The 11,938-nt window shown below is 36.9% G+C and overlaps 1 protein-coding gene and 1 long non-coding RNA gene across 2 annotated transcripts; both read right to left on the reverse strand.

The window, feature by feature from the left end:
• Positions 1-7,031: 7,031 nt before the first annotated feature.
• LOC146721721 (uncharacterized) lies at positions 7,032-8,979 on the reverse strand. The gene is given in 2 exon segments (XM_085486358.1): positions 7,032-7,220; positions 7,222-8,979. Coding segments are annotated over 2 exon segments (1,785 nt in total). The 5' UTR covers positions 8,962-8,979; the 3' UTR covers positions 7,032-7,175.
• Positions 8,980-9,317: 338 nt separating this feature from the next.
• Positions 9,318-9,749, reverse strand: LOC146721722 (uncharacterized). The gene is made up of 2 exons (XR_014925535.1): positions 9,580-9,749; positions 9,318-9,495 (listed from the first exon to the last, which is right to left on the reverse strand). It is a non-coding gene; the product is annotated as an uncharacterized LOC146721722 (long non-coding RNA).
• Between the last annotated feature and the right edge of the window lie 2,189 nt (positions 9,750-11,938).

The raw sequence follows: 11,938 nt of genomic DNA on the forward strand, positions 1-11,938 counted from the left end.
TAAAACAAAAGTAATTCGGTTTTTTATGCACTTTATGCCTGTGCACTTCCAATTTTAAAAAAATTAAAATTTTTTTGAAATCTTTCCCCGTCCAAGTATGAAAATTTATATATTTTTGTTATTAGCAAATTGTAGAAAATTTTATAACAAATTCTATGGTATGGTACAAAATTGCCATACACTTTTTTTCTAAAAATCAATTTTGTTAAAAATGTGATACAAACACACATACCTCCCTCTATAAGAAACACTCAACTGGAAGAAGTATCATAAATGTTCGGCCAATTTAGTTTTCTTTATTATTTCTAAATAATTTAGTTTTCTCTTTATAAAAGAAAAAATTCATTTTTTCATAAGGGTGAATCACTCCCTAAACTTTCGATTGGGCAGGTATAAAAAAATACGTGTACCTTAAATTTGTATACTTTATAACATATTTCAAGGAAAATCAAATAGGTGTCGGACTCTTGTGATGGTTCCCTTGTTAGTCTAATCTATGAGTTTTAAAATTTGTCGACCTATGTAATTAATCCATTGTAAATCTGAATTAAAATACACTAATAAAAAAAATTAGAGGAATGCTTAAATTTTCCTTAAAAAATAGTTAAAATTCAATCAGCTGTAACTTCGTTAAAAATGAACGAAATTCAAATTTCAAAAAAGGTTTTATGTTTGAAATCTCTACTTTATATAAATAAGCTCCCAATTTTTTAAAATTTCTGTTAGTTTGATCATTTTTACACGCAGAAAACTACGACTTGGATAAAATTAGAAATTTTCTGCCTACTTTGCCGACCTACGACGTGTGTAAAAAAAATTACAAAGTCTTTGGTGTTAAAGCTTGAACTTTTTTTAAAAAAATTGTTTTTTTAAAAATCTTTTTGCAATACTTGTTGCAAAAGTTCGATTTTCGATTGCTGTTTAGCGTGGAAAATGGCTTATTTCTCAACGAGTGTATCTTCAATGTATGTCTTACTTTATCATACTAGTGCGAGAAAAGCATTTTTATGATTTACTTTACCACACTAGTGCGGTAATATGAGTTACTTTTTTGCACTAGTGCGTAAAAAACCTTGTTTTTGTTTTACCATTTCTCGACTGACATAACAAACTTGAACGTAACAAAGTTCATGCAAGACAAAACGTCAATTCGTTATAACCTTCATTATTCAAAAAGGATAAAATAGATAAAAGAAACGAGTGTTCACAAGACCATCTACGCCTCTAGAACTTATAGAAACAGCTGAATCTGCCACAAAGATTTTATTACCGAAAAATTGAGAGATAAATACATTACAATTAATTAATGAAAGGCTCGTATAAATTAAACAAAATTAAACAATCAAATATAGTAGGCCAACTAAACGAGCAAATAAATAAGATGTAAAAATTTTTTTATTAATAGTTAAATCATTAAATTAACATTCCGTTACAGAATCGATATAAATTGTAAACGTTTCGACTGCACTACAGTCTTTATCAATACATAAAAATTAAATATTAAAATATAAAGTTAGATGTTAAAAATACAAAGTTAGTTAAATATTAAAATATAAAATTGAAACGATTCTTCGCTGTTGACCAATAGATATGCAAGGCGATTGGTCTGAGATGCCAAGTTATGCGACATTTGAGCATGCTACGGATATAATACGCGAATTAAATCAATGTCAGAAAATATTAAAAAATCTTTCAACTTACATTATCGTTTTAACAAGTCCTTTTCCCCGATATTTCAAGTGTGTGTTGCGAAGTCTGAATACCAAATGTCAAAATAGAGAGCGTGATGTATTTATTTATTACCAATGTTTTTTCTAAATTATGATTCAGCAAATTTTTTAAGTATGTCAAAATAACTACTGTCTAACAATTCGGTGTCTGTATTTAAATTAATTCCATTTTTCTGTTCTTTAATGTGGATCATTTCAGATATTAGTCTTTTATGGTAATTCTTTTCATGTTCCATAATTTTAATATTGTCCCAGTCAAATGTATGTTGTTCGTTTAGAATGTGTTCCATGATAACCGAATGTCTAGCAGAGTCTAATTTAATATTATTTTTATGTTCTTTAAGTCTCGTTCCTAACTGTCTTTTTGTCTGTCCGACATATGTGGCGTCACAATCGTTGCAATTCAATTTGTAAATAACGTTAGAATTCGTGGGGCAATTATTTTTGTCCTTTTGAACTCTTATGAAGTCATTTAATTTTTTAATGCAACGATATCCTACCACTACGTCAGGTCTTCTTATTGCTGAAGCAACTTTCTCAGATATTGATTCTATATATGGTATGACAAAATATTTAATGTTAGTATTAGTATTATTAGTATCTGTTATATTGTTATTATTAGGCTTGTTAAATTTCTTAGTTGAGAGATTTTTTAATCTGCGTTTTATTTCTGTGAAAATTAGATCAAGAGGATAACCGTTGGATAGCAAAATGTTAATAGCTTTCTCTATATTTTTTTTGTGAAATTGCGGATGTGATGGTAATAAAGCTCTATCTACCAAGTTATAAATTGTTCCTATTTTATGACAAGTCGGATGATTTGAAAAAAATGAAAGTAATCTACCTGAGAATGTCTTTCTGTGATACCAATCTAAATAAATTTTGTTATCTATTACTTTGATCATTATGTCTAAAAAGCTTATACAACGATTATCCTCCTTTTCCAATGTAAATTGTAGTCTATCGTTATAATTGTTGAATTCGTCCAAAACATATGTAATGTTGTCACAATAATCACAATCTAAGAGAATTTTCTCTTAGAATTTACCTAGAAAATTATGGTAATCGTAGGACATTATGATGTGGAAAGAATTTTATTAGAATTTCTCTACTATTTATCATATTAAAAATAATAATATGTATCACAAGAAAATATAAAATATGTTTGATTAATTTTACTATACAGTTTAGTAAAATTAATCACACATATTTCATATTTTATTGTGATAGATATTATTTTTAATGTGATAAATATTAATCAGAGAAATTTTAATAAAATTCTTTTCATACCGTATTGTCTCACAATTACCATAACTTTTAGGGTAAATTTTAAGAGAAAATTCTCCTCTCAGTGTACCGATTAATTATTAAAAATTACTTGTAAAAAGGCACACGTTACTCGATGCGGACGACAATTGTTTACACGGCAAGGACACGACAACAGACTGCGGCGACGGACGACGCGACGCGTCGCGACGCTTCGCGACATGTCTAGACGATAACAATCACGCGGCGTTGCCGAACATGTGATTGACGCGAGACATGTATTAAAACGTATAATAATTATGTTATTAAAAAAGGCATATTATAACGTATTATAATTTTTTACGTTATAATACATTTTTTTTAATGACTTAACATTATCCGCCCGTTTTGCCCTTTCTTTTTAAGCGAGACGTGAGAAAAATAATTATGTTTTGCGAACAAGATGTTCCATGTATAAATGTATTGGTCGCTCTGAAAAGAGCGGATTGACTTTGGTCGCTCTGAAAAGAGCGGATTGACTTTGGTCGCTCTGAAAAGAGCGGATTAACTTTGGTCGCTCTGAAAAGAGCGGATTAATTTTAATAGGTGCTCAAAATGACCACCATCCATCCTTATGCAAGCTCTCATGCGTTTAAATAAATTTAATTGCACGTTCTCCATTACTTCCTCTTCGATATTCCAAATTACATATCGCAATCTGGTTTCTAAGTCGTCGACGTCCTCGGGAAGCGTCTTCGGGAAACGATTTACTTTTTTCAGAAAATTTTCGCAAAACGTTCGTCTTGATAATTTTCTGGTCGTAAATGTTGCACGCGTGTGTAATGAAATGCGTGCAACTTTTTTTCTTGTTTGCTCGAAAGGACGCTGCCAGTCTCGTTTTGTCTCTGAGTTCTTCGTATGACGGGAGCCGATTGATGATTGATTGCATTGTCGATCTGCATCTTATATTTATACGATTCGCGGGTGGCCGCTGTCGCGGGTATCGCGTGCCGCTATTTGACGCGGAAGGCGTGGAGGGGGAAATCGCGACACCCCGCGGATTGTATAAATTAAATGAAGATTGATAATGCAAACAATAATACAAGAGTTAAGAGGACGATATGGCAGCGTACACAAACGAAGAATATTACGATATGCTAATGGCACTCGGCGAGTGTCATGGGCAGTATCACGTAGCTGCAAGAAGATACGCCGAATTATATCCAAATCAAGCAAGACATCCATCGGCTCCTGTTATACTTCGAGCAGCTCAGAGATTACACGAGACTGGCAGTGTCCTTCCGGATAAACACGATACTGGAAGAAATCGCAATGCAAGAAATTTGCGAAATACGGAGCGAATTGTACGTGCTTTCGAAGATAATCCTGAAACGAGTATTCGAGTGGTTGCTCGAGAACACAACTTTTCTTACTCGACGGTACAAAGAACGCTCAAAGAAGAAAAGTTGCACGCGTTTCATTATACACGCGTGCAACATTTACGAGCTGAAGATTATCAGGCAAGAAGAACATTTTGCGAAAATTTTTTGAGACAAGTGGATCGAGATCCCAGATTTTCTTCCCGTGTGATATTCAGTGACACTATTCACACAAGAAGGTATTTTTAACTCGCACAATATGCATTATTGGAGCGAAGAAAATCCCAGAGTAACGCGGCTCAAAAATTTTCAAGTACGTTGGAAAATAAATATCTGGGCTGGAATAATGGGTACCCAAATACTTGGGCCCGTTATTCTACCAGATATTTTAACTGGCCAGACGTACGTGGAACTTTTGAAAGAAAATCTGCCCGATTTTTTAGAAGAAGTGCCACTATTTGAAAGAAATAAAATGTTCTTTCAACAAGACGCTGCTGGACCACACAACGCCAGGATTGTAACAAACTACTTGAACGAGCAGTTTCCTGGACGTTGGATGGGTCGGTATGGCCCGATACGTTGGCCCGCAAGATCCCCGGACCTTAATCCTCTTGATTTCTTTTTATGGGGATACTGTAAGGAATCAATATACAAAACGCTTCCCGAGGACGTCGACGACTTAGAAACCAGATTGCGATATGTAATTTGGAATATCGAAGAGAGAGGAAGTAATGGAGAACGTGCAATTAAATTTATTTAAACGCATGAGAGCTTGCATAAGGATGGATGGTGGTCATTTTGAGCACCTATTATAAATTAATCCGCTCTTTTCAGAGCGACCAAAGTTAATCCGCTCTTTTCAGAGCGACCAAAGTCAATCCGCTCTTTTCAGAGCGACCAAAGTCAATCCGCTCTTTTCAGAGCGACCAATACATTTATACATGGAACATCTTGTTCGCAAAACATAATTATTTTTCTCACGTCTCGCTTAAAGAGAAAGGGCAAAACGGGCGGATAATGTTAAGTCATTAAAAAAAATGTATTATAACGTAAAAAATTATAATACGTTATAATATGCCTTTTTTAATAACATAATTATTATACGTTTTAATACATGTCTCGCGTCAATCACATGTTCGGCAACGCCGCGTGATTGTTATCGTCTAGACGTGTCGGAAGCGTCGCGACGCGTCGCGTCGTCCGTCGCCGCAGTCTGTTGTCGTGTCCTTGCCGTGTAAACAATTGTCGTCCGCATCGAGTAACGTGTGCCTTTTTACAAGTAATTTTTAATAATTAATCGGTACACTGAGAGAATTTTCTCTTAAAATTTACCCTAAAAGTTATGGTAATTGTGAGACAATACGGTATGAAAAGAATTTTATTAAAATTTCTCTGATTAATATTTATCACATTAAAAATAATATCTATCACAATAAAATATGAAATATGTGTGATTAATTTTACTAAACTGTATAGTAAAATTAATCAAACATATTGTAGGCGTATCTTTTACACTCTACTGTAGCCGTATCTTTTATACCATATCGAATATCGAATCGATCAATTAATTATTGATTATTAAAATGTAGGAATGCAGGAGAAGGCCGGATGAATTTAGTTGAATCAGGAAAAGAAGTCAGGTTCGGAAGATATATATATATGTTTATTGCGAGTCGAAAACGTCTTCGCTGTCCAAGTCCCGTTTCTATTCTATCTTCCTTCCTGTCGCCTCGATATTAAAGATCTTCTGCCGGTTCGTGAGAGAATGCGTGCTTGTGTCTCGATAAAACGCTCCGAAGATGATGTTCTCAACAATGATCTGTCTCGATTCCCAAAAAGTCGGCATATTTATACCCGGTGTTAAAACCTTCCCTACCCGAAACATCGGACCAATCAGAATTACCTTCGTTCATCGCGCAGAACTGTGTTTTCGGTTTTCTCGACAAACAAAGGATCGCTCAGAACGCTTTCAATAATAAATATTACAAATAAATAAGTACCCGGCACGAGGTCGACAAACAAAACACGTAAATCAGCTAATCTCATCGTCGGTTAACGTCTTTATAAAAAATGCCTACAGCTCGGCCATCCTAACTTTTTGACCGTCCCGGTCAACGTTATTACCAAAATTACAATACGCAATAAATAAAATTCCTTTACCAAATAATACATAATCATGCTCGAATATACGGGTGCATTTGATCCGTCGCAAATTATATCACATCTCGTTTTTTTCTTTTGCGCTTCGTCAATATTTGTCTGAGGTTTATCTCGCGTCGAGGTCGCGCTACGGATAATCGCTCACCTTAATTGGATCGCGTAATAGATCGCTCGCATCACCTCGCTGCTCAATTTTTTCACCATCGGAATTATCATTCTATCATATTGTCCACCTGTCCGTTTGCCCGCGGCGTGCCTACAGCAATGGATACGTGCTCTATAGCACCGGATCCCAAATATCTCTCAAATATGTCAGATTTGACACAAGTTCCTCTGTTCGAAATTGAATGTCTCGATTTACCATACGCGCAGAAATATTTAAAGAGATACTCTACCGATTCCTCCGATGCTGTTGACTTACGCGGGTAGAGCCGGATAAATTTAGCGAACACGTCGATGACGACAAACAGGTGACGCCCAAACTTGAAAACAGAGTTTTTTCGAATAAGATCGTACAATGATTTTGCCACCAATAAAAATCTCGGCATAGATCGATGAAAATGACTCGCGAGTCCGACGAACCTATGTACGTCCCTGATGTTACATGGCACCGGATCATTCAACGCAGACTCTATACTCTCATCGCTCGGTCGTTCGTGTTTTAATGCGATAACCCTCTCGAGATCCGGCACGCACTTCTCCGCTCGAAGACTACTCAAACCATGAGATTCGTAGACCTCGCAGATCTTTTCGGTGGTATCTTCATCAACCGCCGGATTAATTTTCACTTTTTCGCTCGAATATACCACATTGTCGTCGCATTCAATATGCATCATTTGACTAACGCGCGCTTCTTCCGCGTTTGTAATTTCAAAATCTCGCCCTAATGTTACACGCAGCGACGGACAATTCAGGAAATCCCGACCGAGTAATACGCTATACGCCATCGTACTATGGGGCACCGTGTAAAATTTCATTTCTAAACGCACGCCTCTTACCTCTAAGTCAGCGTGAGCGATGCCGTCGATATTTAACCGCGAGCCGTTGATTCCGCAAAATTGATCGATGCTCTCGTTCTCGAGCAGACGTGAATCGCCCTGAATTATATCGCTTTTAACTAAACTGATCGGAGAACCCGAATCTATGATTGCGTCCACCACGTAATTGTCAAAACCTTTATTCTCGTTTTCAGTTATAATTTTTACAGTGATTGTATATGGCTTTAATAATGCAACCGGTTGCACGACGTTCATCGAAGTAGTTTGCGCAACGCTGTTCGGCGTTTCCGACGCCGCGGACCGATTTCGCTTTGGACATTCTCTGGCGAAATGATTCGGAGATTCGCACACATAACACACCCGCTTCGCTTGCGGTCGCACACACTGAGCCGCGGTATGTCCCGTTTCGCAACACTTATAGCACCCCGTCGAGTCTCCCCGCGTCGCCGTCTCTGCTCTTCCTCCGCTGGTCGTCCTCGCTCCGTCTCTCCCTGGCCGGACGTCTGGTCTCTTTGGATTCCCTCGAACCACCTTCTCGAACGCCTTCAATAGCTCTCTTCCAGATTGGAAGTTCATCAGGCGCGCCTGACTCTGCAGCCGGGGATCCGTCACTCCTTCGATGATGTAATCGAGGAGTTCGTCTTCCGCGATTGGTACGCGATTTGCGAGAATCACCTTTTCGTGGTAATAATCGCAAAACTGCTCGTCTCCTTTCCACACACGAGCCTCGAATTCTCTCCTCAGTGTCAGCTTTCCCGGCCGCAGGTCGAACATCGACTCCATCTCTCGCAGAAGGTCCTCCAGGTCCAGCGTCACATACTCGGCCTTTGAGTAAAACCAGGTCAACGCACGGCCTTTCAACCGAGAGCTAATCAACACTCTCGTCGAATTCTCGTCCAGCTGATACGTGCGTCTCAGCAGCTCCAACTGCTGCCTCCATCTCCAAAAGGTGCTGTCCGTCGCGTCAAACTCAGGCAGCAGCTCCTTGATTCCTCTCACACCGCCGAACGCAGAAATGACGCTGCCGTTCGTTATCGTCGGTGTCGAGGCTGCACTCCTCATCATCTCTATTTCTCTTTGGAGCAACTGTCGCTCTCTCTCCAAAATTTCTCGCTCTCGACGCAGTAATAAGAGTTCTGCCTGCGTCGCGTCGTCCTGCTCTCTCCGTTCCGGCGTCGTCATCCTCACTCGGTCTCCTCGTCTCGGCGTATCGTCCACGGTCTCCATCTCCATGGCGTCACCCTGTTCACTGGGTGAACGCACACCTCCTGAAGCCGGGATGCCATCCGAATATCTCTCCTGCCTCCGTTGCTCGCTTAATCTCGCCCATACGCCTGAATCGTTGGTATTCAGGCGCTGGATGAGCTCGGCTTTCGACCCTCCCAAGGTCAGTCCTTTCTCGCGAAGAGCCTCCTTCATCTCAGCGATGGTGAAATCACTCGGCTGCATCGACTCCGCCACCGTCCCTCAGATCTGCTCGATCGGTTCCTCGGGCACTCCGCGATGTCCCCGACACTCGCGCAACCCAAAGACCACTATGCGTTGATCGTCTCAACCCGCGCGTCCCACACTCGACGCGTATCGCGAACTCCCGAATCGCCTCTCTCAGGCCGAATTCGCGAAACCGGGTGCAACGCCTCGATCCCACTTCTGATAAACTGTAGGCGTATCTTTTACACTCTACTGTAGCCGTATCTTTTATACCATATCGAATATCGAATCGATCAATTAATTATTGATTATTAAAATGTAGGAATGCAGGAGAAGGCCGGATGAATTTAGTTGAATCAGGAAAAGAAGTCAGGTTCGGAAGATATATATATATGTTTATTGCGAGTCGAAAACGTCTTCGCTGTCCAAGTCCCGTTTCTATTCTATCTTCCTTCCTGTCGCCTCGATATTAAAGATCTTCTGCCGGTTCGTGAGAGAATGCGTGCTTGTGTCTCGATAAAACGCTCCGAAGATGATGTTCTCAACAATGATCTGTCTCGATTCCCAAAAAGTCGGCATATTTATACCCGGTGTTAAAACCTTCCCTACCCGAAACATCGGATCAATCAGAATTACCTTCGTTCATCGCGCAGAACTGTGTTTTCGGTTTTCTCGACAAACAAAGGATCGCTCAGAACGCTTTCAATAATAAATATTACAAATAAATAAGTACCCGGCACGAGGTCGACAAACAAAACACGTAAATCAGCTAATCTCATCGTCGGTTAACGTCTTTATAAAAAATGCCTACAATATTTTATATTTTCTTGTGATACATATTATTATTTTTAATATGATAAATAGTAGAGAAATTCTAATAAAATTCTTTCCACATCATAATGTCCTACGATTACCATAATTTTCTAGGTAAATTCTAAGAGAAAATTCTCTTAGATTGTGATTATGATTGTCGTGTCCTTGCCGTGTAAACTATTGCCGTCCGCATCGAGTAACGTGTGCTGTGCGCGCCGCGCGTTTTTACAAGTAATTTTTAATAATTAATCAAAACACTGAGAGAATTTTCTCTTAGAATTTACCCTAAAAGTTATAGTAATTGTAAGAGAATATGGTATGGAAAGAATTTTATTAGAATTTCTCTGATTAATAATTATCACATTAAAAATAATAATATTTATCACAATAAAATATAAAATATATTTCATTAATTTTACTTTACGGTTTAGTAAAATTAATAAAACATGTTTCATATTTTATTGTGATAGATATTATTATTTTGAATGTGATAAATATTAATTAGAGGAATTCTAATAAAATTTTTTCCATACAATATTATCCTACGATTACCACAATTTTCAGGGCAAATTCTAAGAAAAAATTCTCTGAGATTGTGATTATGTGTTGTAATTTGTAATCAGTTATTTATTACAATAATTTTTAATCAAGTGCGTGAGTCAAAGTGTCAATAGAATTTATTACAAAAAAATGATTTCATTATGCAGTGTGTCACAGTGTGTCAATATCGGATTGTATCCAGTCAGGCAACAATTATTCGTCAAAGGACATCAAACATCTCTACAAGGTAAGAATCAGTGAGAGAGAGAGAGAGAGAGAGAGAGAGAGTGTGTGTGTGTGTGTGTGTGTGTATACGCGTACACACACACACACACACACACACACACACAAAACGCCGCGTGTAACAAACAGCTGATCGCTTCGAGCGCCCACGTAATCGCCCGCGTCGGATAATGTGTTGCGCCGCTCCTGATTACCGCCCGTACTCGTGCTGTAATTCGCTAACTATTTCTTTTTATATTTCAAAAACTAAGCTTCGGATAAAATTTTGGCAAAGGAAAAATCGTCTTAGAATTGAGTCAGGAATACGACATTTTAAGGACAAACGGTTGTTTTGAATCACCCTGTATATGCAAATAATATCAAAAATTACATATATGTTTCCAAATTGTAATGATACATAATATAATAATAAAATAATTCGAAGAGTAAACTAATGGACAGAATGTAAAACACGGACTTTTATTAGGTTTAGTAATTGATTGCTTTTTATACTTTATATTTTTTATGGACTTTACATATCGTCCTCGCAATAGAGAGACAAGGAGAGAACTACTATTAATTCTAGTCTATTGTAGAACATGTCGTAAATATATAGACTAATAAATATGTATTACTTAATTACTTTTCAATTATATTGATATTAATATCTGCTATATAAATAAGCATGAAAGAAAAGTACATAATGGCTGAGTGCAAAAGTGTTCAGTCTGTCACCGTGAAAATTATTCAATCTATCGGTATTAACACTTTTTCTTTTTTAATAATATATTGGAATATCTAAAAATTATTAAAATATATTTTTTTGTAAAGACAATTAACTGAAGAATACTTCAAATATAGAAAATACTGGATTAATTTATTTATGAAATTATTTTGCATTTATAATGTTGTAGTTGTAAAATAATTGAAAAATATTTTCAATATTGAAAAATTCTTAAGAATCGCCTTTAAAAAAATATATTTTTTAAATAATTTTTATATATTCCAATATATTATAAAAAAATGATTATACCAGATGGACTTGGACTCAAGTTTTCAAATGCAAGAGAGACAAAGGCAGAATGATCTCTCTCCCTGTCAAGCAATCAGTATGTTACCACGAAAATTTCCTCTGCTCTTTATGAATCTAGTGAAAATCTTATCGTCAAGATATTTTATAAAATGAATGACATAACTTCGTGAATTTTTTAAATATATTCTTTATATAAAAAAGCAGTTTTCCAAACAATCGGATTTTACATTTTTGCTCTTAAAAATTTATAATAAATTAAATACGGACTCGCGGCTAATCCAATCTTACCCGTTCCTTGCTGCGCATTTCTCCAAGTTTATTAAAAAATTTTATTTTTACCTTTTTCTATAAAATAGCTCTTTAGAGGACTGCAAATGAACTTACTGA

Source organism: Nylanderia fulva, unplaced genomic scaffold, assembly GCF_048542155.1.
Source record: "Nylanderia fulva isolate GAGA-0341 unplaced genomic scaffold, ASM4854215v1 Scaffold424, whole genome shotgun sequence".
NCBI lineage: Eukaryota > Metazoa > Arthropoda > Insecta > Hymenoptera > Formicidae > Nylanderia > Nylanderia fulva.